We start from the raw sequence: 24,202 nt of genomic DNA, 5'->3' as shown, positions 1-24,202 counted from the left end.
CAAAAGATTTTTTTCCCCTGAAAGTTTAGGCCAAAACCTTAAGTGCATATTATACAAGGCAAAATATGGTATTTCTTTTACATTGGGGGGTACAGGATGGTTAACATTTAACATTCACAGTCAATAGAGATGGTAATGGACAACAAGATCATGTGCTTCCATGAGGGTAGTTACGCCTCCAAGGGGTCTGGAAAAGGACTACTCTGGCATTTCAAAGGTATGCCAACCTAGATGCCCAAGAACAAAAGGTTGAGGCAAAGATTAACCTTTTACTAAGGAAGTTATAGACCTGGGGTGACTTGCCCAGTTAGGAATTTATCAGATCATCCTGTGAGGTCACTCAGTCATGGAGCTTGTCAGAGTTACTGCATATTCACAGTGGGATTATGGATTTTTTACCGTTAGTTTCCACATTTTCTACTGTGCACACGTTGATAGTGAGACACACCAATAAATATTTTTAAGTAAATTGTAGACCTCTCACTTGAAGATCATCTTTTCTTGTCCACACCCCCCCATACCCCCAAACCAAAACCTGTTAGAAAGAGGGCCGTCAGGACCTGGACAGCAGAGTGGCCAGGGCCGGGTGGTGGGAGTCACTGACCTTGAGCGACACTTGGCTTTCCCTGTTTTCAGCGCTTTTTCTCAGGAGGGTGATGTATAGGAGATAAGTGAGATTTCTGTCACTCTTTTCTTCCTAAGACGCAGGAGGGCTTCTGTGTTACCTTGCAGTTTCTCCCTGCTTCTCTCAGAGGTGGGGAAGACAGCCTGTTGCTGTTTAACAGGTGAGGGACGTCAGTGGTCTGAGTGGCCACGCTGTGTGATGGGGAGACTGGCCCAAGTGTCCTGAGAGGTCCTTTCCTACTCCTGAGGCGCTGGTTCTGATTCCACCACCCTGGTCTAGTCCTGGAGAGCCCCTTGTTCAGGGCTGGTCCCACTTCTCCCTGCTGCATCCTGCCCTACCCCTAGGGGGGCCTCCCGAGCTGGGTGTTTCTGGATTTGCTCATGTTGTCTTTCCTTGCAGCGCGATGTCCCTGTTCTTCTCTCGATGCAACTCCGTTGTCACGGTCAAGAAGGATAAGAGACACATGGCTGAGGTGAATGCTTCCCCACTCAAGCATTTTGTCACTGCCAAGAAGAAGATCAATGGCATTTTTGAGCAGCTGGGGGCCTACATCCAAGAGAGTGCCACCTTCCTCGAAGGTGAGATAGGTAACCTGGTAAGCCGGGCTGACTCCTATCAGTTTTCATATTTAGGTGGCAGGATTTGGCGGTGGGCAGGTACAGCCCTGTTCTTGGGGAGCTCATACCCAGATTGGTTGTCAGCTTCAACAGGGCTCTGGTCTTGGAATCATGTGGACTTGGTCTCCGGGGAGATGGGCCAGGGAAACAAGGGACCTGTCATTTAAGAATTCTGTGTATTCCCTTTCATTTCATCATGAGGGGTAGATGAGTCTTACCCTCGCCTAAAAGATAAGCAGATTGAGGTTTTGAGAGTTGATGGACACTTTGTAAACCATGTGGGGCTTTACCCAGGTGTCTCTGACTCCAAGGCCCAGGTGTTTTTCTTGGCCCAGTTCTAGCTGCCATTAATACTTGGCCCTGTGTGGGTGTTGGTTGTCCCAGACCAGGGTGTTCTTTCTCTGATATTTTTAGATTACAGGACTATGAATAGGAAACTTGCATCACTGGCACCTTTTCTATTAGTTACTAATTTGAGCCCACCCTGTAGTTCCTGCACTGTCCGCAGAGAAGAACTGGTTCCCGGGGTCCCACTCAGTCTGAGCGTTAGCTCCAGCCACTGGCTTTCTCAGGCTCCTTCTCTAGAAGGCGCACCCTGGCTCCACATGCTGGGATTGTCAGCAAAGACCCAGTAGCTGAGTTTTATCTGCCCTTGCTTTCCTCACTTATGAAAGGGGCTCAGGCGAGACCAAAGGTTTTCAACTCCTAGCCTGCAGAACCCTGGGAAGTACAGTGGAAATGCCCCGGGAATACACTTCTCTCCACGCTCTGCTTTCCACTAGAGTGGCTTGGCTTCTGGTTGGTTTGCATGTTAGGCTGCTACTGAAAGGGAATGTGCCCAGTCCTATGGTTTGAATGTCTGTGTCTCCCCAAATTTCACATGTTGGGATCCTGTGGCCCAATGTGATGGTGTTAGGAGATGGGGCGTTTGGGGGTGATGAGGTCATGAGTGTGGAGTCCTCCCACAAAGCTCTCTAGCCCCCTTCCCCCAGGTGAGGACACCACAAGAAATCTGCGGCCTGGAAGACGGCCTTCCCCCAGCCAGGCTGCCCAGGATCTGAGGCTTCCAGCTACCAGAACTGTGAGCAGTCCATTTCTGTTTTGTGTAAGCCACCCGGTCTGTGGTACTGTTGTAGCAGCCCAAAGAGACTAAGACTGAGAACGGCTATCTGTGTCCTTCCCTCAGCATGGTGCTTGATACAAGAGAAAGTATTCCCTAAGTGTCTGTTAACTTTAAAAATCGGAATTTTAAACTTACAAGGCGGGTGGTTAAAATTATTCCAGCATTACCTGCTTACTTAGCAGTAGCTCTGGTGTGCCAGGCCCAGGGCATGTAGGGATGGGGCAGACCAGGACACTGTCCTCCCAAGGCCAGACCAACCCTCTGAATCACTTATCCAGATGGTGCTGTGGACAGACAGGTGATTCATGAAGGTGTTTATGTGATGGCACCAGGAGTGGGTGTTTGGATTTCTCTTTTTGTGAAACTATGAGGCCTCTCCTGTTGGTGGACTGGAAGGGAAAGAGCTGGGCTGATCCTGAGATGTTTGGGATTGCCCTGGCTGGGGGAGGGGACAGTTACTGCCTTGGCACTGAGAGTTTGTTGGCTTACCAGCTGTTTTCTTTTAAATGGAGCCGCTTGCTGGAGAGCCAGCTTCCTCTGAGGTACATTCCAAAGATGAGGCCCACATGTTCGTATAAAGGAGGAATGTTGATGGGTCTGAGGCAGGGTGACCAGTGGACATGGGGAGGCCTTGTTGGTTTGGTCACTTCTTTTCATGGCCCCAGCTATCGGAGAAACTCACTGGGCAATCTCTGAAATGCCACTTGTGCTGTGGGAATGTTCTCAGGGCTGGGGCCTGTCAGCCTAGTGGTTCACAAGTGTCGTAATCTGTTTGGGCTGCTGTAATAGAAACACCATAGGCTGGGTGGCTTATAAACAACACGTTTATTCCTGACAGTTCTGGAGGCTGGGAAGTCCAAGGTCACGGCATCAGCAGACGATGTCTGATGAGGGCTAACTTCCTAGACTGCTGCTGTCTATTCTCTGGAACCTTACATGTAACTACATGGCAGAAGGGGCTGGCTAGCTCTCTGGGGTCTCTTTTGTCAGGTCACTAACCCCAATCCTGTGGGCTGCACCGTCATGACCTCCCTAAGGCCCTGCCTCCAGATGCCATCAGACCATACACATCACAAGGGGGACATAAGCATTTAGTCCATTGCAGCAAGAATGTGCTGAGGGGCCAGACTCCCACCCACTCTCTAGCCAGCTGATGCACCTTCCTGTGCAAGTACTAGATGGGGTGGGGGCAGGATTGTGCTCAGTTGCTCCCATCGGTCATAATTTATTAAACATTTGCCTGTTAGGGACTCTGGGAAAAAACAGTGCAGTGATCTCAGGATCTGCTCGCTTAGCAAACATTGCATAGCTGCTGAGCGCTGGGTGCTGGGATCAGACAGTTTGGCCCTCACATGGTGGATGACGCAGACATGTAAACTAGGTGGTTACGCTTCGGGGAGGCAAGTGCTGAGATGGGAGAAGTACAGGGTGCTCTGAGAGCACGGACAAGGGAACCTGACTCAGGTTGGGGGCGGGGCGGTCAGGGAAGGCTTCCTGGGGGCTGTGCAGTCCAAGCTAGACCTGAGGCTAAGTGGGACTGAGCCTGAGGGTCCCAACGTCATGCATTCATTCTTCAAAGTGAGGGTTGGGGGCAGCATTGAGCAAAGCCCAGAATAATGAGGCGGCATGCGGGGAGAGGTGAGGCAGCGGGATGGAGAGGCCTGGCTGGAGCAGGGGCAGCCCCAGGAAGCCGCACAGGGGGAATGAAAGCCAGGACTCAGGAGCCAGCCTGCCTGGTCCCTTTCCTGCCTCTGCCACTTTGTGACTGGTAATGACACCATGTTTGCAAAGCAATCGAAACAGTGGCTGGCATGTAGTGAGAACTTTGTAATATTTGTTAAGTAAAAAACATAAAAGTAAATGATGGCAGTTAACATTTGAGTATTCATCATGCACCAGCTACCATTTTTAGCACTTTTTGAGTTTTAATTAATTTAATCCTTGCAATAGTCACATGAGGTAGGTACTGTTATCTCCATGTTAAGGGTGAGGAAACTAAGACCCAGGAAGGTTCGTGTGAGGTCCCAAAGCGAGGAAGGGGTAAGAGCCAGCACTTCCTCGCCTGCACTGGAACCCAGGTAGGTAGTCTTGCCCTGAGAGCCGCCATCTTAACTGCTGCTCTTCTGCCCCACAGTAGGGAAGCTGGACTGCAGGGAGCCACAGAGCTGAACTCGGTCCCTTCCAGCCCTGTGACTGGACCAGCTTAGACCAGGTGTTGACCCATTTTTAATCTCCGCCTCTAGACACCTACAGGAATGCAGAACTGGACCCTGTTACGACAGAAGAACAGGTTCTGGATGTCAGAGGTTACCTGGCCAAAGTGAGGGGCATCAGCGAGGTGCTGGCCCGGCGGCACATGAAAGTGGCCTTTTTTGGCCGGTGAGTCCTTGAAGGCCTCACACCTTCTTTCTTCTTGGCTGGGAGGGAGGGGTGGAGGGAGGGAGGAGAGGAAGGAGAGAGGGAAGGGAGGAAGAAGGCAAGGAAGGGAGGAAGGAAGGGAGGAAGGCGGGAGGGGAGGACGGAGGGAAGCAAGGGAGGAGGGAGGGGAGGAAGGAGTGAGGGAGGGGAGGAAGGAATGAGGGAAGGAGAGAGGGGAGGAAGGAAAGAAGGAAGGGAGGAAGAAGGGAAGGAAGGGAGGAAGGAAGGGAAGAAGGCGGGAGGGGAGGAAGGAGGGAAACAAGAGAGGAGGGAGGTGAGGAAGGAGGGCACTTTGTGCAGAATCGCAGTCTGGGTGCCCCAAGGTGCTCTTCTGTTTATTTTTACTTGTAGTGAAACACTCGTAACAAAATTTAACATTGTAACCATTCTTTTTTTTTTAGCAAGGGAAAATAACCAAATTTCATACATACATGTATATGGGAACCCCACATACATGAGAGTCAGAGACCTCACATGCATGAGATGTTCAGACAGGAAGGGGGCCTGAGCACATTAAAGACATCCTGAGTTACTGTGTTTCCCCGAAAATAACACTGGGTCTCATATTAATTTTTGCTCCAAAAGACGCATTGGGGTGTATTTTCAGGGGATGTCTTGTTTTTTCATGTACAACCATCTACACTTATTCAAATACAATCATGTCATCTTCTTCTGGAACATCGTCATAATGTACTAAATGTGTCCGTCTAGCTGACGATGTTAACTGGGACTTATTTTGGGGGTACATCTTATTTTGGGGGAAACACGGAAGGGATGAGGTAATGTGCCCTTCAAAGGGTCTTTGCAGGAAGATAAGAAGAACAGACATTTCGCAAATAGAAGTTTGCTCTGCGCTGTAGATAGTAGGTAAAGGAAGGGCCAAAGTTTCTCTTGAGTCTGATGCTAAAATTGCCTTTAGCTCAAAGTAATCTACGTACCACTGAGGCACAGCTTGGGGTGACTCATTCTGAACCCCCACAGGTCTCTCCTCTGAAACTTCGCTGGAAGTTTCACATTCTGGAAGACCTTCTGTCATTAAATCAGTCTCAGTCCTGAGAAAAGTTCCGTTTGGTTAAATAGTTGTGTCATTTCAGGAGGCGGCGATGCTGGTGGGCTTTCCTAGTGAAGCCTGTGGTGCAGCAGTCAGGCATTTAGTTAATAGGCGACATCTCTATGGAAACAAGAAAAACAAAGTAATTATCGAAGCAGACTAGAAGCCTGCTTTCTGAGTTCTGAAGGCAGGCTGTCAGGAAGATTTCTGGATGTCTGTCTCGAATCATCTTCAGGTGGAGTGGAGGCAGCCCGTGACGGTCTGATAGATTCTCCTGGTTTGTAGTTGAAATGTCTCTGGTGATCTTTCTGCAACCGGCACGGAGACTGTCCATAGATGAGCATTGTAATCATTCTTAGGTGTACAGTTCAGGAGTGTTAAATACACGTACGTTGTTGTGCAACCATCCGCCACCACAAGCCAGGTCCAGAACTCTTTCCATCTTGCAAAACAGAACTCTTTCCATCATTAAACAACTCCCCACTCCCCTCCCCCCAGCCCCTGGTAACCACCATTCTACCTTCTGTCTATGAATTTGACTGCTCTAGGGACCTCATGTAAGTGGAATACACAGTATTTATCTTTTTGTGACTGGCTTATTTCACTTAGCGTGTAATGTCCTCAAGGGTCATCCATGTAGCAGCAGGTGTCAGAATCCCCTTCCTTTTTAAGGCTGAGTAATAGTCCATTGTATGGAGAGACCATATCTTGTTGATCCATTTATCCATGGTGGACACGTGGGTAGCTTCCACTTTTTGGCTCTTGTGAAGAATGCTGCTATGAATATGGGGTACAAATATCTGTTCGAGGCTCTCCTTTTAATTCTTTTGGGTATTTGCCCAGAAGTGGAACTGCTGGGTCACACAGTAATTCTATTTTTAATTTTTTGAGGAACCACCATATTTTTTCCAGAGAGGCTATACCATTTGATATCCCCACCAGCAGTGTGCAAGGGTTCCAGTTTCTCCACATCCTCCTAATACTTGTTTTCTGTTTCTTTTTTAGTAGCCATCCTAATGGGTGTGAGATGCTATCTCATTGTGGTTTTGATTTGCATTTCCCTCGTGATTAGTGATGTTGCGCATCTTTTCATGTGCTTGTTGGTTATTTGTGTATCTTCTTTCGAGAAATGTCTATTTGAGTCCTTTGCCCATTTTTAAATTGGGTTTTTTGGTTTGTTGGTTAAATTGGGTTTTTTGGTCTGGTGTTTTTTGTTGTTGTTGAGTTGTAGTTATTTATATATTTTGGATATTAATCCCTTATGAGATACATGATTTGTAAATGTTTTCTCCCATTCTGTGGGTTTCCTTTTCACTCTGATGACTGTTCTTTGATGCACAGAAGTTTTTTATTTTGACATTTCAGTTAATCTATTTATACTTTTGTTGTCATATCCAGGAAATTGCCAAATCCAGTGTCATGAGGCATTCTCCTATGTTTTCTTCTAAGAGTTTTATAGTTTTAGCCATCAGATCTCCTACTTGTTACTCTTTGAGGTCCAGTAGGCATCTCTGGAATGTTTTCCATACCAGCTAGCAATTCTCCAGTTCTCGGTGGACACTGACTGGTGTCCGACAAATTGAACTCAGTTCTGACACTGTCTACCTGGACACTGGTAAGGACTCAGTCCCACAAGACTGCCCCCACTACAAGACACCATTCAGGAACCTGTGCTTCTCACTGAGTGGCTGTAAACTGGAGGTTCCCAGGACCTCCTCAAGTTTGATTAATTTGCTAGCGCGGCTCACAAAGCTCGGGAACATTTACTGACGTTTACCGGTTTCTTATAAATGGCATTGCTGTAGAGGGTACAGAGCAACAGCCAGCTGCAGAGCCAGGACAGGGAGCGTGCTGAGCGCGGAGCTTCTGTCCCTAGGACATGGGGACGTACCACCTCCAGGCATGGGGATGCCTTTCGCCCCCCGGAAGTTCATCACATCTCATTGTTGAAGAGTTTTTAAAATTTTATTGGGGAACAGTGTGTTTCTTCAGGGTCCATTAACTCTAAGTCGCTGTCCTTCAATCTACTTGTGAAGGGCGCAGCTCAGCTCCAAGTCCAGTCGCCGTTTTCAATTTTTAGTTGCAGGGGGCACGGCCCACCATCCCATGTGGGAATTGAACCGACAATCTTGTTGTTGAGAGCTCGCGCTCTAACCAACTGAGCCATCGGGCTGCCCCTCAGGAAGCTCAGCGGCAGCTGGTTGTCTTCAGTCTAGTTGTGGAGAGTGCAGCTCACTGGCCCATGTGGGAATCGAACCAGCAACCCTGTTGTTCAGAGCTCGAGCTCTCACCAACTGAGCCATCCGGCCGCCCCTGTTCAAGAGTTTTTGTGGGGCTTAATTTGCAGTCCCCTTCTTCCTCTTCCTAGAGGTTGGTGGGTGGGGCTGAAAGTTCCCACTCTCTAATCACTTGCTTGTTTTGGTGACCGCCCACCTTGAGCCTATCTGGGAAGCCCACCCTGGGTCACCTTATTAGCATGAATAGGTGTGCTCAAATGGGGCTTTTTGTGAATGATAACGATGTTTCTATCATTCGGGAAATTCCAGGGGTTATAGCAGCGCTGTGCCAGGAACTGAGGACAAGGACCGAATAAATTTCTTATTATACCACAGCATCTAAAAAAAAAAAAAAAAAAGCAAATCCCATCCATGAAGAAAAAGGCCCCCGGACAGTTTGGATGCCGCACACCGTGGTAGCCTGAAGAACAGGCACTCTGCCTGGAGTCCTGTCCCTAATGACCCATCACCTCAGGCGTGGCTGTCATTTCTTCATCCTCACCTCAGAGGTGTGGCCCTCACTTCATGTGAGCTAGCAGCCAGATCCCGCGAGTGTGCTGAATAGAGCTGTTTTCAAGCACCGGAATCTAGCAAAGGGGCACGGTAGGAGAGCCACAGCAGTCTCCTCTGTACCTGGCAGCTATCAGCTGGGACGGACGGGGTGGGGCTTTCTGTGTGAGGTGGAGCGCGAAGGGAGACGAGCAGCAGGACAGGCCTTTTGTGGAAAACCAGCTGAGGTCAGTTAGACTGAGGAAGACAGCCCCGGAGTGTCGGTGGTTTAAGTAGGAGTGGGTCTCCTTCAGGTGGTTTCTGTACGTGATGCTGAGAGGTTTACGGTTGGTGGCAGGCCCGTTTCAGGACAGGTTGTGTCAGCATGCCGGCTCTGTACTGTGTGAGCCCCTTGCCGGTTGGTTGGTAGTGATGAACCAGGAGCACCTCGCAGGCACCGGCCAGAGGTGTTTGTCCTTTCATTTTCGTAAACTCAGGCTCCGACTCTCCCTGGCTGGGCACTGGTGTCCCTGCAGAGAGCAAGACTTTGGAGTTGTGGGCTGGTAACTTCACTGTGAAAGCCCCGGATGCAGACGTTGCTGGCTCGCTGACAGCAGTATTTCCTCACAGGACGAGCAATGGGAAGAGCACAGTGATCAATGCCATGCTCTGGGATAAGGTTCTGCCCTCAGGGATCGGCCACACCACCAACTGCTTCCTGCGGGTGGAGGGCACAGATGGCCACGAGGCCTTCCTCCTCACGGAGGGCTCCGAGGAGAAGAGGAGCATCAAGGTGAGCGTTCTGTGGCAGGGACCGGCATGGGGAGCGTGCAGCTGCAGCGTGCTGGCTGGCCGTTCAGCGTGTGAGGGGACTGGTGGCACCTCTAAGGAGAGGACAGTGCCCCGGGGGAGGAATATGGGAAGCCCTGGTGTAGCCTAGCTGTTGGGAGGAGCGAGAGCTTCAAGGAGGGTCTGAAACCTGGGGCCCCAGGAATCAGGAGTCTTCAGGGCCTCGTGCCCTGCCAAGCGGGCCATCTGACCTCCGTCTTTGCAGTGAAGGGAGTGTGTGCCTTGGTGCTTCTGGGGTTGTTGCCAGAGAGTGAGTCCTGCACTTGCTCTGGGATTCTGACATAGCAGCTAGGGGCTTGCACATTTTCATTTTTCTGAGAGCCGGGTACATTCTTGTTTGGAGCCGGATACTCATTTTGGCTCATAGTGACTTAACACAGAGCACGCTCAGCTTTAGGATAACGTCCAAGAAAGCAGCTTGAAAGAGGAGTGGAGAGGAGTTGGTTGTTGCTGGCAGCTCCCGACTTTTCTTTTCGCGGGTGAAATGAAGGAAAAGGGGTAACCCACTGGGCAGCAGTTTCAGGCCAGGCAGCCCAGGGACTCTGGCTGGTGGCTCGTCCTCAGCCCTGAGCCTTCTCTCCCTCCTCCCCGTCAGACCGTGAACCAGCTGGCCCATGCCCTCCACCAGGACGAGCAGCTGCATGCCGGCAGCCTGGTGAGTGTGATGTGGCCCAACTCCAAGTGCTCACTGCTGAAGGATGACCTCGTGCTGATGGACAGGTAAGAGGGAAGGTGCCCCCCCTGGGAGGGCCACACTGTGTCCCATTTCTGGGTCATCCAGGCCAGTGTCCCCTGGGCCTTGTCATTGCTCTGCTTATGTATTACTGCCTTTCAAACTGGCTCCACCAAATCTTCCTGCCTCTTGGATTTATTATACCCATTGGCACCAATGCCCTGAAGATGGCCTAGTGATAGTCTGTAAGGAGGGATAGGAGGGGGTGGTCAGAGCCTCAACCCAGTGCTAGTGTGTGTGTGCGCGGGGTGGTGAAGTGGGGGGGGGGGAGGGCGTGTTGTACTTTATTTCTACCAAAGGAGCACTTTACTTTGCTCCTGCTTTGTGGACAGGTTGCAGCTATACCAAGAAATACGGTACTGTAGTGCTTGTTGGACTCACATATAAAATACACCTTAATTGTTTGTCCCCCAAGTAAAATTATAAATCATTGTCTATGAAAGTGATAGAGGCTGAACAGAAAACACATTTTCAGATGATTTGGGATGTTATAAAATGCAGCAGTAAAAATCCATCCAGTGAGGGACAATGGGCCCAAATACTCTCCCTCTGGCTGTCTTCTCCCTTGCCTGCCTGCCTCAGGTCTGTCAAAGCAGGAAGAAGGGCTGCTCCTGGTCTGTGCCTGATGTTGGTTTACCCCTGTCGCCTCTAGCCCCGGCATTGATGTCACCACAGAGCTGGACAGCTGGATTGACAAATTTTGCCTAGACGCTGATGTGTTCGTGCTCGTGGCCAACTCGGAGTCCACCCTGATGCAGACGGTAACCCCTCCTCTGCCTGCCTTTCTCACACGCCCGGGGCCTTGGCTAGCCTGGCCCCTCTGCCACTGAGGTCTTTGCTCCTCCCCCAGGAAAAGCAGTTCTTCCACAAGGTGAGCGAGCGTCTGTCCCGCCCCAACATCTTCATCCTCAACAATCGTTGGGACGCGTCCGCCTCGGAGCCTGAGTACATGGAGGAGGTTGGTGTCTCTTTATTCCGCAGTTTGGGGACTGCTACCCCATGTGTCTACCCACGGCCCCTTCATGCACTCCCAGATCGCATTGGCTCTGACGTCTCTGAAGGAGTTTCATCACCAGAGGTTTCCCAGGTGTTCCCTGGGGTCGCTGTGGGGTTTTCTGCCAGCTTTGAAACCTCTCCCTTCATTTCCCCAATCCCGCCACCCTTCAGAAAGTTTTCATCCAGGTCTGAAAAGCATCCCCAGGATGTTAGCTGCACCCTTGATTAGGGCCAGTACTCAACTTTGGTTCATAAAGAATTAGTCATCGTAGAACAGGCTCAGCTTTAGGAAGATATCCAGGAAAGAAGCTTAAAAGAGGAACGAAGATTAATTGGTTAATGTGTGAAATGAGAGAAAAAGGAGTAAGAGATTGGTAACGTGGGATGATGAAGTATCTATGCAGTCCCAGCAGGCTGACATTGGGCAGTGTGACATTGGTAAATTCCTTAAGCCTTCTGGTAGATTCCTCACCTGTGCTATGGATATAAGAGTTAGAGGATGAAATCTCTTACCATTGAGAAAAGCACCTGGCACATGACAGGTGCCCACAAGAGGCTGTTACTATTTTTAAGTTCTGGCAGTAGAACCCTCGGGCTTCAGAGGTAGATGGTATTGTCTGGTGGCACCTAGTCATTTCATAAACAAGGCCCGAGGAGGACTCCGCTCGTCAGCATGGAGCCCAGGTTTAGTTTTCTCAGCCCCCGGTTCCTTCTGGGGCCCCAAAGGGAGATCCTGTGTAGACTTGAACAAGAGGCAGTTTGGGGCATGTTGTAGCATTTCTGCTAATGTAAGCCATACCCCCAAGAAACATGACCGCGTTGGTTCTGAGGAGTTTGGTGTCTGGAGAACAGAGGTAGTGGCAGATGGCTTGCTGTGTGTGTACGTGTTTGCACCCTGTGAGTACTGAACTGTGTGAATTATTGCTTACTTTTTTAGCAAAGAAGCAGTTGGGGGCTGTAGGCTCTATCAGGAGGGTCCACCGCCCCACCTGGTCACATACACCCATCTGTTTGGGCTCCAGGTGCGGCGGCAGCACATGGAGCGTTGTACCAGCTTCCTGGTGGACGAGCTGGGCGTGGTAGATCGAGGCCAGGCTGGAGACCGCATCTTCTTTGTATCTGCCAAGGAGGTGCTCAACGCCAGGATCCAGAAGGCCCAGGGCATGCCTGAAGGAGGTGATGATGGAACAGACTTCCGCCTTTTCCCTGATGTTTGAGACATTGGGTCTCATGCCAGGTCAGCCAGTAGAAAATAGTTCTGAGAACGAGGTGGTGAGAAGAGGCTTGAGTGAGAAGCTGTTTGCTTCCCAGTGTTTAGCTAAGTGCCCAGTCAGCTGGGCTTTGTGGGTTTTCACCGGTTTCCTCTGCTGCCAAGTTATTGGGTTGGTGCAAAAGTAATAGCGGTTTAAAAGGTTAAAAATACCGTGTTTCCCCGAAAACAAGATCGAGCCGGACAATCAGCTCCAATGCGTCTTTTTGGAGCAAAGATTAATATGAGGTCCGATCTTATTTTACTATAAGACTGGATATAATATAGGTGATGTGACATGACGAGACGGGACGAGACGTGACGATACAGGGTGTAATGTAACATAACGTAACACTGGATCTTATATCATGTAATACAATATAAGACCAGGTCTCATATAATATGATATAAGACCGGGTCTTATATTAATTTTTGCTCCAAAAGACGCATTAGAGCTGATTGGCTCAGTCTTCTTTTCGGGGAAACACGGTAATTGCAAAATGCGCAATTACTTTTTGCACCAACCTAATATTTCGGGACTGACGCTGTGCCATTCTCCTAGGGGGCGCTCTTGCGGAAGGCTTTCAAGTGAGGATGCTTGAGTTTCAGAGTTTTGAGAGGAGGTTTGAGGTGAGTCCTTTGATTCTGGTATCTGGCGATTCTGGGCCTCCTTGGCTGTCCCCAGCTGTGTCCCTTGGCAGTGCGAGCCAGAGCTGGGCCCTTGGCTGGTGGTCCCTGGCGACCTCCCTCAGCCCCTCTTGTTTGTTGCAGGAGTGCATCTCCCAGTCTGCGGTGAAGACCAAATTTGAGCAGCACACGGTGCGGGCCAAGCAGATTGCGGAGGCAGTTCGCCTCATCATGGACTCTCTGCACATCGCCGCTCAGGAGCAGCGGTAAGAAGCGGGACCTCGGACAGGTGGGGGGAGTATGGGAGGTGACCCCCTGACCCCCTGTCTGGGGACGGGCCCAGGGACAGAGCTGGCAGAGCTGAGTCCCTGGGTGCCCAGAGGTCTCCCTCCCCAGGCACCAGGCCACATTAGGTCCGCATGGAGCAGCCTGGCCAGGGTGGGCCGTTGGGGGTCTGTTTGTCCCGCCAGGCCTGTGCAGCACAGTCCCCTGAAATGCTGCCCCCACGAGCCCAGCCATTCTCAGAGCTGGAAGCAGAACACTTTGTTTTTTAAATAACTTTTTTGGGGAGATATTAAAATATAGGAAAGGACAGAGAATAAGTTAACACCTTGCTTCCACCACACGGAATTGACAGTTGACATTTGCTTTATGTTTTTAAGTTAAAATAAAACACACAAAAAATGTTAAATACCTTTGATTCTTTAGCCTCTTGTCCCAGTGCCACTCTGCCCACCTCAGAGGCCACCATGATCACGAATTTTGTGTAGCCTTATCATCCATTTAAAAAGTACTTTTTAGATAAATCCTGAAGATGCTTTGTATGTGCTTTAAGAGTACAGGTATGGCCTCAGACTGTGTGTGTACTGACCTAGCTTTTCTTTCCACTCAGCATTGTTTTTGCCCTTACTTTTATTTTTTTTATTTTTTTTTTATTTACCCCCCCCCTTTCTTCTGCTTCCCCCCACTCCAGTTCAAGCCATTGTTTCTCAGTGTAGTTGTGTAGGACACAGCTCCCTGGCCCAGGCTGGTATTGTGAGCCTTGTGCTCCCCCCTGGCTGAGGCAGTCGGTCACCAGTTGTCGGTTGTCAGTCACCTGTTGTCCGCTCACAGCAGCTCACGGCAGCTCTCGCCGGCTGCCGGCCACTCTGGCCACTGGTGGGGGCACACGGTAGCCCATGCACACAGCAGCCCCGCTCCAGGGAGAGCTGTTGTTCACAATCTTAGCTGTAGAGGGCGCAGCTCACTGGCCCATGTGGGAATCGAACCGACGGCCTTCGGCGTGGTGCTCCAGCCCTCTGAGCCACCAGGCGGGCCTGCCCTTACTTTTGTTGATACATGGAGTTGAGTTTATGACTGTTCACTGCTATAGAGTATTCCGTTGTGAATATACCTCATTTTCCCACTGATTGATTTTTAGATTTCATTTTTTTTCTCTATTGCAAACTCCACTGCAGTGGACGTCAGTTCACGTGACCCCTCCCGCTCATTTGTGCAAGTCTTTCTGGGATTAATTCCGGGAGGTGGAATGGTTCTGTTTTAGGGTATGTGCATTTTCAGAGTTAGCCAATTTTACTTTGTTGCTTTCTGAAACATCTAATCCCATTCATAGTCCCACCAGCAGGACGTACTGGAACTCCCATTCCCCCGACCCTCACCAGTATGTCAAATGTGGTGAGTTTTGGAGACTTCTTGGTAGAGAGTAGTACCTCTTTTAAATTTCATTTCCCTGATTACTTGTGAAGTTGAGCATTTTTTTCTATGATAATTGGCAGAACTTGTTCTAAACCCCTGAAGGCAACCTCCCCGCTGTCACATCTTCCAAATGGAAGACTTGAGAGTGAGTGGTTGGTGCGTCTCTCCCTCATTCCTGGGGAGGGGAAGAGCACGCCTCTGGGTATGTGTGAACCTGCCAAGGCCCCCTGCCAAGATCACAGCTGGGGCCCATGCAGGCTTTCTGGCGTCCCCTCTTGCTCCTCTGCTTAGTCTAGTAACCAATGCTCTTACTCAGGGTTTACTGCCTGGAAATGCGTGAGGACCGGCAAGAGCGGCTGAGATTCATTGACAAACAGCTGGAGCTCTTGGCACAAGATTACAAACTCAGAATTAAGCAGATTACCGAGGAAGTCGAGAGGCAGGTGAGAAATGGGGAGGAAGCACTTTGGGGAGATTCGGACTGCTGTCCAAGGTGCTGGCAAAGTGAAAAAGCAGACCTCATGTGGAGGCTCCTCAGCCTTCCAGAAAGAAGCTGTGGCCCTGATGCAAGAATGCAGAGCCTCTCTAGGTTCACCGTTCCATTGTGTGACCCTGGGCAGGTCCCCTTCCAGATGTTAGATGAGTGATTGGTCCGCTAGTTTCTCACGTCCCATCTACCTCAAAGCTTGAATTCCATGGATGAGCTGAGGAAATTGCTGGCTTGCGGGGAAGGAGATACAGTCCCTTAGGATCTGGTAGACGCTCCCCTGCAGATTTGAACCACATTCATCCTTGATACTTAACAGCGCGCTTCCTTCTGTAGGTGTCGACTGCGATGGCTGAGGAGATCAGGCGCCTCTCGGTGCTGGTGGACGAGTACCAGATGGATTTCCACCCTTCTCCAGTTGTCCTCAAGGTTTATAAGAACGTGAGTCGTTATGCAGCAGGTGCTGTGGGCAGGGCCCCCCCTTCATTCCTTTTGGCTCCTGGGTAGAATCCCCAGGCAAACAGCAGGTCAGCCCCTGCTGGTCTGTGTCAGGGGCCTGCAGCCAGGGAGACGACACCCAGGCCTCACTCGGCTTTCCTTGGTCACTGGGCGCATAGGCCAACCAATCTCCTATCTGCTTGTCCCTTGGCTCCCCAGAAGGAACTCCTGACTGGGGGTGCTGCTTCTCTCAGCCTCTCTCATCTGGTTACAGGAACTGCACCGCCATATAGAGGAAGGACTGGGCCGAAATATGTCTGACCGCTGCTCCACGGCCATCACCAGCTCCCTGCAAACCATGCAGCAGGATATGATAGGTCAGTGCGGCAGGGGAATTCGGGTCCTCGGCTCTGGGCTGCCCAGAGCTCAGCTTCGGAGGCCAGGCTGCAGACATAATGACCTTTCCTTGTCTGTCACTTTGATGATGAGTCAGCTCGGTAACTTAAAGTTCTGGGTGTGTGTTGTGAGTTTGTTCCACACCTAGACTTTGGAGCTGTCTTGTGTTACCACATGGAACTGTCACAGGCTGAGAGTGGCCTGCTCCTTAATCTACACGAGGCATAAATGTCAGCAGGGATGGAGCCTAGGTCTGCATACCCCTGGGGGAGTGGCCCTTCCTGCCCTGCGTGCGGCACTCTGGCCCCACAGGCCCGCTCATCCAGGCCTGGTTTCCGGGCAGAACCATCAGCGTCCTTGGCCATAGCTGGCTTGGCACCGGTGTGGCACACAGTGGAGCTGACGTGCTTTCTCCTCACTCCCCTTCCTGACAGACGGCTTGAAACCCCTCCTTCCTGTGTCTTTGCGGAGTCAGATCGACATGCTGGTCCCTCGGCAGTGCTTCTCCCTCAGCTACGACTTGAACTGTGACAAGTTGTGTGCTGACTTTCAGGAAGACATCGAGTTCCATTTCTCTCTCGGGTGGACCATGTTGGTGAATCGGTTCCTGGGTCCCAAGAACAGTCGCCGGGCCCTGATGGGCTACAACGACCAGGCAAGCAAAGTCCCTCACCCTTGGGCACTATGGGAGGTAGGTCTGCATGCTGCCTCCACACCCACGAACCATTCTGGAAGGGGTTCCCGAGGTCGACCGCCATGGCACGTGTGCCACCCCACAGTGTACCATGGTCAAGGTTTTTGCCATAAATCAATCTAACTTTATCCTAAGCACTAATATTTGTGGAAGTATAAATGCTAGCAGGATTTTTTTGTACTGCACTAAGTCACTGTTGGTACTATTAAATTACATTAAATTAAGTACTATTAAATAACTTCTAATACATGTGACTATTAAATGCAGATGGCCTATAAAATATCTATTCACATACCACCGTTTTAACATTTAGATTTTACACCACCTGTTTACCACTTGAATTATTGCATGTACTGCTCTTGGTATACGTCCCACACTTTGGGGAACTGTGCTGATGCCTTCCAGAATGGCCACTGCTCATTTTTGGGGTATCTTACAATGCTCACCTGTGGCCTGTTATGAAGGTCTGTTATGAAGCTTAAATCCTCTTTGCAACTTGAGAAGCTCATTTCCCCCTTTTTGCCTTTTGGAAGTTGAAGAGCCACCTCTAGCCTCGAGGGTCACTGAGGGTTTTATTGAGTAAGCCCCACTCTTCTTACCCCTCTCCTCATTTCTCTCTTCAGGTTCAACGTCCCGTCCCTCTGACACCAGCCAACCCCAGCATGCCCCCCCTGCCACAGGGCTCCCTCACCCAAGAAGAACTCATGGTTTCCATGGTCACTGGCCTGGCCTCCCTGACATCTAGGACCTCCATGGGCATTCTTGTTGTTGGAGGAGTGGTGAGTGACAAGCCCTGCTTGGAAAGGGGTGTGGGGAGGACAGATGGGCGGGGACTGGGGCACAATTCTGAGGGTATTCCCTGCATTGGGCTAGCATCTAACAGCGGACACAGCGTCTGCAACCTTAGTCATTTAATGTACATTTATTGACTTATTTAAGTCAACTAACATGACATTTAGATAGCACCATTTCCATTTTAGAGATAAGGAAAGTCTGTGGTTGGTTTGCCAGGGATACACAGAGAAGACTTGAACTTTGTTCCCATGTGCCTCTAAGGCCATGTTCTTTCCCCTGTGGGGCCTGAACTACATGGTGGGTAGGGAAGTGACCTGGGAAATTGACAAGCCTGGGTTCTAGAGCTGGGGATGAAATCGAGAGCAAAACTTGCAAGGGTTTAAGACAAAAGAGGGCAAACCGGGCCTTGAACCCTTCTTTCTCCATCTCCTGGTTTTATGGCCCTTTTCCTTTCCACCTGAATGCCTGAAATTACGGATTGCCTTCTAGATACCTAGGATATTCCCTACGTCTCGACCCATGATACACTGCAGCCAGAGTAACTTATGCCTTGAATTTTCTTGATGATGTGGGCAGGTTCTCTGTATTATGGGCATTTGGCTTGTAGAGTGGTGGCAGAATGTAACTGTAACCAAACTGTCTGGTACTGTGTTCTCATCTTGTAAGATTAGGGCCAGACAGAGCTAAGGCCCCTCCTCCTCCCCATCTACAGAAAGCACATGCTTGGTTCTTTCATGGAGGTGACCTGGCAGAGGGTCATTGGCTGAGACACTAACACTTGTCACCCTTTTACAGTGTCTTGCTTTACCCAAATAGCCCTGTGAATTGAGTGGAAACCGTACGCTGGTTCTGTGAGGAAACAGGTGTACAGAAACTTGCCCAAGGTCATAGCCAGGATGGCAGTCTGCTCTAGAGCCTCGGTTTCTGGCTCCAAATCCAGTGCTCATTGCATATATCTGCTGTGCCTTGGAGCAAAGTATTACAAAAGAAACCATCTGCTCAGAATGATGGTGGAATTCAACTTGACAGTGTCGTCAGTATATTTATCTTAAGGAAGTCGGTGTTACTGGGCCTGTGCTTCTGGCCTAACATTCCCATGCTCTCTTTTGCACAAGTCACATGTACAAACACTAGTGGGGCCAACACTAAGTTTCCCTCATTTTTATTATTTATTTTTATTATTTATTTATTTATTTATTTTAGGAGGGCGCAGCTCGCAGTGGCCCATGCGGGAATCGAACCGGCAATATTGGTGTTGTTAGCACCACGCTCTAACTAGCTAACCGGCCACCCCGAGTTTCCCTCATTTTAAAGCTAGAGACAGTCTCTGCCCTTCTGGCCTCAGTGGGATTAAAGGGGACATTGAAAGAGCTGTTCTGAGGCGCAACACAAAGGCTCCTTGACTGGGCCTCTTGCGAAAGTCCTGGCAGCGACAGGCCGCGATGATGGGCGGTGGGGTGACAGAAGTTGCGCTGGCTGACCACTGTGCTCCTGCAGGTGTGGAAGGCGGTGGGCTGGCGGCTCATTGCCCTCTCCTTTGGGCTTTATGGCCTCCTCTACGTCTACGAGCGCCTGACCTGGACCACCAAAGCCAAGGAGAGGGCCTTCAAACGCCAGTTTGTAGAATACGCCAGCGAGAAGCTGCAGCTCATCATCAGTTACACCGGCTCCAACTGCAGCCACCAAGTCCAGCAGTGAGTGGCCCGCCAGTCCCGAGGGGCAGCACCAGCTCCCGTGTTCAGGGTCAGGACTTCCCTCGGGGTTCCCTTCCGACCTCGGCCAGGAAGCCATTGGGTCCTAGCATCATCCGACCCGGGCCTTCAGCTGTGCAGCGCTAACTTGAGGACAGGGATGGGGACAGGCAGCTCTCCGGGGACCTATGGCCTGGGCTGGGCCCAAGTAGTTGTCTGGTCCCCCAAAGAAGGAGGACGGTAGAGGAGTGACATTACTTGAAGGATTTTTTTAAAGGTTGCCATGAAGGGCTTGGGTTGTACATGAAGCTTTGCAATTCTAAGCCACAGCCCATCATTCTTCATGGCACGTCTTCGCTTGATCGGGGTGGGGGGTGGGTGAAATGCTAACTGCTGTGTGGCAGGCCCTTGCTAGGCATTTTGTGCCTAATTTTTCATTTTCTCCTCCAACCCCTTAGAAGTAGGCGTTTTTCTTGGCATCTGCCTTTTCAAAATTAAGGAATAGACTTGGAGAGTAGTCCCTTGTTCCCTGTCACTCGGCTCATTAGCAGCAGAGCCAAGATCTGAGTCCTGGTCTCTTGTGCCCAAGCCGGGCGCACACTATGGTGATGCCGAGTGTGTGTGGTGGTTGTGATGGGCACGACCGCAGCAGGGGGTAGGGAAGAGTCTGCCAATCCAGGACTGGTGCAAGGCAGAGCTACCAATAGGTGACCGTGGGTCCGGCTGCTGCCCTGCTCTGGGTGGCTCGGGTTTAGCCCCCAATGCCGTCCTGCGAAGCATGCTTGTAGCCTGGTTGACCCCGACTGACTCTCTGTCCCTCAGGGAACTGTCGGGGACTTTTGCTCATTTGTGCCAGCAAGTCGACGTCACCCGGGAAAACCTGGAACAGGAAATCGCCGCCATGAACGAGAAAATTGAAGTTCTTGATTCACTTCAGAGCAAAGCAAAACTGCTCAGGTGAGCTTGGCCTGGACGGCGGGAAAGGTTGGCGCTGGTGTGTGGCGCAGGCACGTTGCGAGCTCAGCTGCTTGTCTGTGTCTTGGGCGTGGACACAGATCTCTCTGGTGGGCATTGAGCTCGCTCATGTGTTAGATGTGTGCTGGGCACCTGCTGGGTGCCAGTTGCGGGGCTAGCGCTGAGCCTCAATGTGACGGAGGCACTGCCATCCGGGCCCCTGCACTGAGGGCCGTGGTGGCCGCAGAGGCACCAAGCAGGATGGGACCGTGAGGTTACAGCTCACTGGCACCTTCTTAACTGCAGCTTCTCAGGCACTTGCCACCAGCTGTTCCTCTCAACCTGCAGCACCCTTTCAGGGTCCCATCATCATCTTCATTTTATAAAAAGGAAGATTGGGGCCTACAGAGGTTAAGGAACTTGTCTGGAATCTCACAGTACATGGTCAGTCCAGGTGGGCTTGGCTGCTGTGCCCCCTGATACTACATGTTGATTGTCCTCTATTGTCTGCTGTGTGCCGGGGACACTGGGCTAGACCCACCCTACACATCTTACCCCATTTCTCTTTGAGCGCAGGGAAGGGGACAGATGAGCGTTTTTGCCCACAGGAAAGCTGGCTGGGTAGCAGGTAACCAACAGGGCCCTGACTGGAACCCAGACTTGCTAGGGGCCTCTGTTGAATCTCAGAGTTTCCTAGACAGTCTTGATCTAAGGGGTCAGGCGTCCTGGGTTCTGGCCCAGGCACTTGTGTTCAGGCAAATCCCTGAGCCATCCCGTGTCGCAGTTGTTACCTATAAAGTGGAATTAAGACTTCATGACACAGTCAGAGCTGAGTGTGTCTGTGCTCTGTAAAAGTCCTCGGCCGCTCAGCCCGAGATAACATCAGCACTCGGGGACCCTGTGCTTCCTGCCCCCGCCCCTGACGTCAGCACCAAAGGGAGCTGCATCAGAAGGCTCGGGCTCCAGTCCCCTTAGCAGATAAATGGACTTCCCCTTCCCTGACTGCACCCTGTGCCCTCCGCCCACCTCCCCAGCAGCCATTTTCTTCCCCCCCCCCCACTTTCTTCCGCCTTCACCCATTCTGGTTCAAGCCATTGTTTCTCAGTCTAGTTGTGCAGGACACAGCTCCCTGGCCCATGCTGGTATTATAAGCCTTGCGCTCCCCTCCCCCGCCCCCGGTTGAGGCAGCCTGTTGTTGGTCGGCCACTCACAGCAGCTCATGGCAGTTCTCGGTGGCTGCCGGCCACTCACACTGGCTGCTGGCCGGCCACTCCTGGCGGCACACGGTGGCCCACGGCAGCACACAGCAGCTCAGTTCCAGGGAGAGCCGTTGTTCACAATCTTAGCTGTGGAGGGCGCAGCTCACTGGCCCACGTGGGAATTGAACCGGCGATCTTGGCCTTAGAAGCACAGCGCTCCAACCACCTGAGCCACTGGGCCGGCCCCCAGCAGCCATTTTCCAGGGACACTGCTCATCCCCTGTGAACTGTCAGGATGTGCGTGTGTGTTGGGGGAGGGGGGTTCTGCTGCCTGTCAGCCACAGGGACAGGGTGAACCTGAAACGGGATAGGCAGGAAAACGGAGTTCCTGCCAGTTCAGGACTCGCCTGTGGTCCCAGGGTGAAGCAGACATGGCTTTATAGTCGAAGAAGCCTGCCTTTCGGCTCCACCACTTACTAATCGTGTGCCTGGAGGATTCTTTCACCTCTCTGGGCCTCATTTTCCTTGTGTGTAAAAAGATGGGGGTTATAGGAGGAGTAAACGAGGCTCCGTGTCACATGTCCTTAGAACAGCGCCTGGTGTGTAACGCCAGTATTACCTGTTGTTAGCTGTCAGCGCTAACAAAGTCCCCATTTCTCTGCAGGAATAAAGGTGGTTGGATGGACAGTGAGCTCAACATGTTCGTGCACCAGTACCTGCAGCCCAGCAGATAGTGGGCAGCCTGGAGCCCGCGCCTGCGTGGAGAGGGCAGTGCTGCCAGCTGCATGGGGCCTCCACCGGGGCCTCCGCCAGGGCCGTGAGAATGAAAGCACCCTCTGTCTCATACAGTTTTGAGCCCTTAAACACTAGTTACCTGCCCCTCCTCCGCCTGCTGCTGCAAGAGATTTTCCAGCTCGTACCCCTGAAGGAGACTTTTTTTTTTTAACGGTGACCACGGACAGCATGGGACTGAGAAGTCACGTCGAGTCTTCTCTCTGCTTTGTCAGGTTCCCTGATTGAGAATCACTGGACTGCTTGATAAGGTCTTGGATCTCCCAGTGTTGCGAATGCTTGCTTGGAGCCTGTCGGGGTGTCAGGCACCCCCACCTCCGGCCAACACTAACACTGACCCGTGCACACCTGCAGAAAAAGGCCACCTTAGGAGGTGGGTGGATTTTCTTCCCGGATTGCACCGCCAATAGTACTATCCCAGAGGGACGTGTGGCTTGTGTGTCAGTTCCTTCCGCTTGCACGCTTTGTTCCATTCGCAGAGCCTTTCAGACACGTCTTGGTTGTGGGGCTGAGTCCGGATGCCTCGGGTTTGAGGTGAGGTGACCCCTGTGCCAAGAGGGGAGGAGAGATGCAGCAGGGACAACTGGAGTAGCGAGAAGAACTTAGGGGAGCCGTCGTGGAGGGGCGTGTCCCCGTCCCGATGCCTGCGCTGTCCTGGGAGCTGCCCTTACCTCGACAAGGAGGGATGTGCCCCTCCTCTCCTCACTGTCCCCTGTTCTCGTTTTGGCCCCTGGCCTGTGGAGTCTGGTTTTGTTATTGGTGAAAGATGGTTTAGTCGAGATTGTTAAAGAATGTAGTAGAAGGAAGGATGGAAGGAAGGGGACCTCGGCGCAGGCTGAGAGGAGTGGGCCCCATTCAGGACGGCTGGAGATTGGAGTTGACGTAGAACAGAACCCTTCACCTGACCTCACTGAGAGGCTCCTGGGGTCGGAGAGCCCATCCCACTCGCTTGATTACATCCTGTTACGCCCCTTAAGAGACATGTGACCACCCCACCGTGGCCATCAGTCCTCTGGGCTAAGTCTCCGGTGCCAGTGATGCTGCATTTGGCCAAGTGTTAGTGTGGGAACCCCAGGACCCGCCCTCCCGCGTTCCCCGATCCCGTCTCTGACTGACGCACATGTGGCCTCCTGTCGACTTTGAGAAATGTTTCCCGTTGTTGAGTTTGGCTGTTGTTATTGGTTAAAGTGGGGGCAGGTTCCTGTCTCCAGTGTGTTGTCAGGGGCAAGTAGCCTTTGGGTGATAGCCTTTGCAGCACAGATCAGAGAACATGCTAGAAACAAGCAGTACCTCTCCCAGATCGAGGCAGGGCTCAGGCAGTGAGCCTGGGGTTTGTCCTGCTCTTTTGAATCCACCTGCTTTCCGTCTTCAGGGATGTGAGTTGGTGGCCTCTGCTCACTGGTGGGTGGCCACGCAGGTGCGTCCTCACCAGGTACCTGCTGGTTTTTCAAACCCTCAGTCTCCTAGTGTGGAACAAAACGATGGACTTTGCCAAGGTCGGCGTGCGGTAGGCGCTTTGCCAGGCCCGGATGGTAGCCACCTCACAGTGTGCCAGGAGAAGTCAGTGCCACACGATTCCAATGAATTTTGTATTTGGGGGGGGGGGTATTATTTAGAATAAGTAAACATGAATTTTTTTTGAATGTAGCCCCTGGGCAGTGAATGGAATTTTGAGCTTATAGAATAAGTCAAATGCAGTGTATACCACTAAGGGAGAGACTTTCTGAAAGAAGTGGGGCAGAAAACACTGATTTAATGCTGCTGACTTTGTTCTCTGTTTTTATGTTCATTTGCTGGAGTGTGAGACGTGCTTCACACAGTGAGTTTTTTCTCTGATGTATTTAAGGTGATATATTTGCCTGAATTACTCCTGTATCATTGCTGATAATATTGGAAACTAAAATAAAACTCGTTGGAAACCCTTTGTGGAATCTCTTCAGTTTACTGTTCGGAAGACTCCCTTTGACATAGCGAGTCTGCAGGCTGTATGTTGAAATGACCTTATCTG

At 51.2% G+C, this 24,202-nt stretch overlaps 1 protein-coding gene across 12 annotated transcripts in view; it reads left to right on the top strand.

Moving 5' to 3' along the window:
• MFN2 (mitofusin 2) overlaps window positions 1–24,118 on the top strand; it is a 30,581-nt gene extending 6,463 nt beyond the window's left edge. For 9 of the 12 annotated variants that reach the window (XM_081057064.1, XM_081057058.1, XM_081057062.1 and 6 more), the window contains 17 exons: window positions 1,025–1,203; window positions 4,609–4,744; window positions 9,230–9,392; window positions 10,044–10,168; window positions 10,834–10,942; window positions 11,032–11,139; window positions 12,200–12,353; window positions 12,989–13,056; window positions 13,198–13,319; window positions 15,065–15,191; window positions 15,572–15,676; window positions 15,948–16,050; window positions 16,504–16,724; window positions 17,387–17,542; window positions 19,056–19,252; window positions 20,072–20,206; window positions 22,067–24,118. In XM_081057064.1, coding sequence (XP_080913190.1) covers window positions 1,029–1,203; window positions 4,609–4,744; window positions 9,230–9,392; window positions 10,044–10,168; window positions 10,834–10,942; window positions 11,032–11,139; window positions 12,200–12,353; window positions 12,989–13,056; window positions 13,198–13,319; window positions 15,065–15,191; window positions 15,572–15,676; window positions 15,948–16,050; window positions 16,504–16,724; window positions 17,387–17,542; window positions 19,056–19,252; window positions 20,072–20,206; window positions 22,067–22,136 — 2,274 coding nt within the window. In that variant the 5' untranslated portion in view covers window positions 1,025–1,028 and the 3' untranslated portion in view covers window positions 22,137–24,118. Of the gene's footprint in view, window positions 1–702; window positions 786–1,024; window positions 1,204–4,608; window positions 4,745–9,229; window positions 9,393–10,043; window positions 10,169–10,833; window positions 10,943–11,031; window positions 11,140–12,199; window positions 12,354–12,988; window positions 13,057–13,197; window positions 13,320–15,064; window positions 15,192–15,571; window positions 15,677–15,947; window positions 16,051–16,503; window positions 16,725–17,386; window positions 17,543–19,055; window positions 19,253–20,071; window positions 20,207–22,066 lie in introns of all 12 variants that reach the window. The other 3 variants (XM_081057069.1, XM_081057060.1, XM_081057061.1) reach the window with 1 other exon arrangement.
• Window positions 24,119–24,202: the final 84 nt, after the last annotated feature.

The sequence above is a fragment of the Rhinolophus hipposideros genome, assembly GCF_964194185.1.
Source record: "Rhinolophus hipposideros genome assembly, chromosome: 8".
In the NCBI taxonomy this organism is placed as follows: domain Eukaryota; kingdom Metazoa; phylum Chordata; class Mammalia; order Chiroptera; family Rhinolophidae; genus Rhinolophus; species Rhinolophus hipposideros.
The sequence above is the reverse complement of the archived record's forward strand: the minus strand, read 5'-3'. Positions and strand labels throughout refer to the sequence as shown.